The sequence below is a fragment of the Sinocyclocheilus grahami genome, unplaced genomic scaffold (assembly GCF_001515645.1).
Source record: "Sinocyclocheilus grahami isolate Dianchi unplaced genomic scaffold, SAMN03320097.WGS_v1.1 scaffold505.1, whole genome shotgun sequence".
Taxonomy (NCBI): Eukaryota; Metazoa; Chordata; class Actinopteri; order Cypriniformes; family Cyprinidae; genus Sinocyclocheilus; species Sinocyclocheilus grahami.
The window spans coordinates 663,006-668,837 of NW_015505684.1; the positions used below are offsets into that span (position 1 = coordinate 663,006).

At 39.2% G+C, this 5,832-nt stretch overlaps 1 protein-coding gene across 13 annotated transcripts in view; it reads right to left on the reverse strand.

Moving 5' to 3' along the window:
• The window catches only part of LOC107554545 (calcium/calmodulin-dependent protein kinase type II subunit beta), a 96,001-nt gene that overhangs the window by 53,318 nt on the left and 36,851 nt on the right, over nucleotides 1-5,832 (reverse strand). For 9 of the 13 annotated variants that reach the window (XM_016237098.1, XM_016237095.1, XM_016237093.1 and 6 more), the window contains exon 6: nucleotides 1,501-1,573. The exons of the other annotated variants lie outside the window; for them this stretch is intronic. In XM_016237098.1, the coding sequence (XP_016092584.1) occupies nucleotides 1,501-1,573 (73 nt within the window). The remainder of the gene's footprint in view (nucleotides 1-1,500; nucleotides 1,574-5,832) is intronic. 13 annotated transcript variants of the gene reach the window in all.

The following is a 5,832-nucleotide window of genomic DNA, read 5'->3' on the forward strand; positions in this document are numbered from 1 at the left end:
ATGTGACACTGAAGACTGGAGTAATGATGCTGAAAATTCAGCTTTGCATTACAGGAATAAATCCCATTTTAAATTATATTCACATAGAAAACATTTATTTTAAATTGTAATCATATTTCACAATATTACTGAATTTTTGATTAAATAAATGCATCCTTGGTGAGCAGAAGAGACTTCTAACAAAAACATTTTAAAAAAATCTTATAGACCCCAAACTTTTGAACCTGCATAAAAAAATTAAACAGAACATTTAACCAAAGTTATCAAGAAATCACACAGAGTCAATTTTGATTTCATTTTTTCACATAACCTACTGTCACTCATTTTGATATATGGGTTAATAATACATCATCCCACTTAACACGCACATTCGCACCTCTACGTAACGTTCAGCGTGAGTGTGAGAGTGTGTGTGTGTGTGTGTGTGCTGTTATTAAGTAGGTTATCTTCCCTCTGCTCTGGTGGAAGTTGAGCCAGGTGGGAAATTGGGTCCACAGGAGCAAAGAATCATGGGAGACTTATTCAGTCTCAATCTCTGATCTCTATCTTCCGGTCGTCCTCATCGCGCTACAGATGCTGCTCTGAAAAGAGACGAACGGTGTCTGTGTTCTGACGCTCAGCCGCCGTTGCCATCTGCTGGAGCTATTCGCGGAGCTCAGATGGCATCTGGACGTTTCGGGCTCATGGTTTGAAAAGCGTTCTGATTGAGAATCCGTAGGATGGTGTGAAATGCTCAATGACCTTGAGCTGCATCCAGGGAAAATGATGCTGGAAACGCATCCAGACTGAGATTTGTATAACCTGATTCTTTAAAATATAAAAAGCGACTTCAAATCGGAAGTAGGATTGGAAAAAGAAGCAACATGAAATCAAACCTGACCCTATTTACTGTATTTCTAGACGTTCCTGATTATATTGAATTATATTGGTGAAAGTGATTCCATTCTAACCTGTGTGTCTTCAAACAAATCACAAAGAAATTGACATAAAATCAACAATAAAAAATTATTTCATCTGAAATAATAGCACAATTTAAAAGTTTTATGCCAGACATAGACATCCATGCACACAAAATATCATGCCAAATCAGATAGCGAGTATAAAAGACAGTTCACCTGAAAAAGAAAATTCTGACATCATTCGTTCACCCTCATGTTGTTCAACCTGTACGAGTTGCTTAAGAAAAGATGAAATTTTGAAGAATGCAAATAACCAAACAGTTGCTACTGTATGGAAAAATACTATGGACGTCAACGGGTACCACAAACCCACATTCTTCACAACATCTCTTCCTGTGTTCCATACAGGTTTTGAATGACATGAGCGCGAGTAAATGACACAATTTTCAGTTTTGGGTGGCCTCTCTCTTTAAGCCACGCCCCCTACTGAATATTAACCATCTCATCATAAATCGCACATCACACATAGCATATTTGTACACAAAAGCATGCACGATACACACACACACACACACAGATGAACGAATCACCTGTCACTCACCTTGAGATCTCGGTGCACCACGCCCATTTGATGGCAATGAAGCACCGCCTCCAGGATCTGCTGGATGCAGTGACTGCATGCAAACAGCAGGGGGCGCATGTTAGTCTGAGCAACGCCATTCTCTCGTGCACAGGCACAGGCAGGAAATGCAGGCCGATTACAGGGAGTTACTAATAATACAACAGGACATCTTCCTCCTGAATTAATGTCAAAGATTGATGCCAAGCATAATAAAATATTTTACGTGACTCACTCTTCCAAAAAACTGTCTTGTAAATTTTCATAAAAGTGTGGCAAAGAGTTTTATCTACAGAATGAATCTCCCTACATCATGTCCACATCAAATTTCAACTCCAAATCAAAAGAAAGAAAATAAAATAATCAAAAATACATTAATCCAATTAAGATTTTAATTTCATGACATCATTTTACCTCCCAAATTGTCTTATAATTTGGCAATTTTATATATAGGATGAATCTTCCTACATCATTTTAGACCAAATTTAACCCCCCAAATTAAAATAATTTTACAAATTTATTTTATAAATTACATTAAAGTGCCCCTATTATGGATTTTTGAAAATTACCTTTCATGCAGTGTGTAACACAGCTCTAAGTGAATGAAAACATCCTGCAAAGTTTTAAATCTGAAAGTGCACCGTGTATAAAGTTATTGTCTCTCAAAAGAAAGAGTCGACTCTGAATCACTGAAACAAGTCGATTTTAAAACAAATCCCAAGCATAGACTGTATAAAAACATGGACGTAGTGTCTGTGACGTCACCCGTAGGTTTCTGAAGAGCATTTTTGAAGCCTAAAGTAGACGGAGCCGGCCGTCGCCATCTTGGCAGCGCGTCACTCTGAAATAATCGAAAATGGGCAAAGAGGCGGGAGCTGGTTTCTGAAACCACGCCCACCTAGCTCGACGGTTGTGACAGCAGTGGCAATCCACCTGTCACTCAAGTGGCCACGCCCTTAATTATGCAGAACTTTAAAGCTTAATATAATTTAAAGCAGCACTATGTAACTTTTTCTGTGTTCAAAATTTGCAAAATGTATATAATGAGCGAGTACATCATGAATTCATCTTCCAAACCGCGTTTTTGTCTTATTCCGAATCACTACGGTACACTTATAATAAGTACTTATATTTAGACTATTGTAGCCTGGTCACCGCTGCGGAGTAACACATACCTGCGTGAATCGCCATAGACATAAACTTAGAGAAGTAGCTCCGGTTGGAATTTTCTTCCGCGGGATGTGTGCAGTTCTATTTATTCACCGCTAGAGCGCCAAAAGTTACATAGTGCTGCTTTAAACGGATGAGTTATAAAAAAATTCACCCCCCTCACAGTTGTCATGAAGGGCAAAATTAGCTATATAGACCAAAACCACTTTTTGTACCAGGCTGTAAACATTTTTTTCTGCTGTAAAGTTGGGCATTTTAACATGGGGAGTCTATGGGACTGACTCCCTTTTGGAGCTAGCCTCTAGTGGTCAGTCGATGAATTGCAGTTTAAGTCACTTCCGTGTTTGTTTCACGAGAGAGACCGGAAGGTTGCCGCTTGATCCCAAGCCGTTTCATGTTGACGTCAACATGAAACATTAGCATATTGCCCGCCCACTTGTTGCATGCGTAGACCTGGGAAAACTTGATTTTGGCGTTGGTCTGAATGAAAATGAAAATTTGTTCTTTGCCACTAGGTGCCGCTTTTGGAGTTAAAATAGCGGTTTCCCTGGTAAAGCTGTACACAAAGCAGCACTGAGCTCACAAATTTAATTTTACAATTTTCACAAATGTAATTTTATCAGGCATTACAGGCATGATGAAATGAAAATGAGACCAATCACCGCAGAATAGCGTCACGCAAAGGAGGGGTTTGGAAAAATTGATCATTGAGCAAGTCGTTTGGGAGTCGTTGAGCAAGTAAGGTAAAAAATAAATGCATATTATAAGACCATGGAAGTGTTTTTTGACCTTGCATGGATGTCAACCTGTTGTTGGGGACTCCCAAAACCCAAATATGAAACTTTCATAACCCATAATGGGGGCACTTTAACATTATTTTCATGATAAAAATACATGTTATCCCCCAAATTCTCAAATGTAACCCTCAAATCAAAAGTGAAAACATTCAATTTGTTTATTTATTTAAAGAAAATGATTTTGTTTTTAAATTTCTGAATATTTCAAATTTTAATAAAAAAAAAAAAATGTAATTTTGTGACAATATTTTCATGATAATAAAGCATATTTTATCCCCAAATTTTATCTGTCGTAATCAAGTGGTCAAAGTTTGACTAATTAATTCTTTCTTTGATTTGAGAGTAAAATATAACGTAGACATATTTCATGAGATTCACCCTTGGATTTATCTTATCTGCAAAGAAAACTAAAGGGTTAGCATACAAACACATTCAAAAATAAGATAAAAGTAACTTGGGACTTGAGAAAGACAACCACCGTCACCCAAATCAGAGACCCTTTACAGGTAAAGAGAGACACACTAACGGATGAAATAAAGGCTCCTTCTTGATGCTATAAACTCTTTTCAGTCTGCAGAAGTGTACATGTGCATCAATGTCTTTTGAAACAGCAGACATGATGCTTTTCCTGCATACCGAAACCCTGTTTTACTGACACAGGAAGCTCTAGCTAACACTACACACTTAAAAACTGCTCTCAAGAGTGAGGGCGGACTGGAGTGTGCTTTTTGGCAGTTGTGTGGTGAGATAGGCTGAAGGAAATGTACCGGTGTGTGAGGAGAGGGAGGTGGACGGCGTGAGTCAGTCTGTGTAGGCGTGTGTTGCTGATTTACTGAGAGTGAACGTGTGTGTGTACATGCTGTAAAACTGGAACATACAAATCTGTTGTCTATTTCTTCCACACTAGGACTCTTCATCTACCTTGTTTTGGGGGCCAAATTGAAGGTGTACAAACACTTTTCAGAGTCATACTAGAAAACATATTAAAAACTAAACTAAGCACTATTAATAATGTGTTTACTTACATTAAAATAGGCAGATTTAAAAATCTAACCTTGTTTTCCTTAAAAATAAAACATTAAAAAAAAAAGACTGATGACAAACTGTGATGTTGGCTTGACAAAGTCAGGTTCTGAAAGTTTACAAATACTTTGAAAAAGTTTTTCCTCATAAAATGTTACTAACATGTTTTAACATGATCCGTTAATGGCTGCTAGCATGTTTTAACAAATTGCTAACATGTTTTGGCAAGTCGCTAACTTGTTTTAACATTTTGCTATGATGATTTAAGTTGCTAGCATGTTTCTAGCATGATTTCGCACTTTGCTAACATCTTTTTTACAATGCTAACATGTTTCTAGCATGTTTAACATGTTGCTAACCATAGATATGTATAGATGCCCTATTCGACTGCTCCAGATACGTTGACGCGTCCGCCATTTTGGAACGGTCAACTTGACGTCATTCACCATAATAATCGATGCATATTCAAAGATATACAAGCGTATAACTTGCTGTTGTAGACGCATACAGTCAATTTGCGCTGGGTTCGCAGACCGTTCCAAAAATAGCGGATGGCTTACATATCGCGGCCCATAGAAACAGTCGTTAAAGGGATAGTTCACCCAAAAATGAAAATTTGATGTTTATCTGCTTACCCCCAGGGCATCCAAGATGTAGGTGACTGCGTTTCTTCAGTAGAACACATTTGATGATTTTTAAGTCCAACCGTTGGAGTCCATCAGTCTTATAATGGATGGCAATGGTAACAAAGTTTATGAGTGTAAAAAAAACATGCACAGACAAATCCAAATTTAACCCTGCGGCTCGTGAAGACACATTGATGTCCGAATACACGAAACGATCGGTTTGTGCCAGAAACCGAACAGTATTTATATAATTTTTTACCTCTAATACACCACTATGTCCAACTGCTTTGAGCACACGCACGACTTCCTGTGCGTAGTTTACGTTAATGGGTGTGTTGTCACGGGAGGAGCAAACGACAGACACCGTTTATTAACAGAAAATAAACAAAGTGTCCAGAAAAAAGGGAATCAAGTGTCCAAAATAAACAGGGGATCTGGTGTCCTCGTTGTGCTGCGGGGTTCGTGAAGGGTAGGGCAGTGGTCAGGAAGGAAGGAAGGAAGGGTCCAGGTAAGGGGCGGAGTCCGGCGGCCGCTACCCTCTCTGGTTTGGGGCGAGAGGGGCGGCGGCTTCTTTCAGTGGCTTCGTCCTTCTCTCTGCCCACGGCGCAGCATCCTTGCCCGACGGCTGTATAATGGGTGCGGTTCTCGTCCGGACTGCGGGTCCGGCAGCTCACGACTCTGGCGGCACGGGAGTCCCT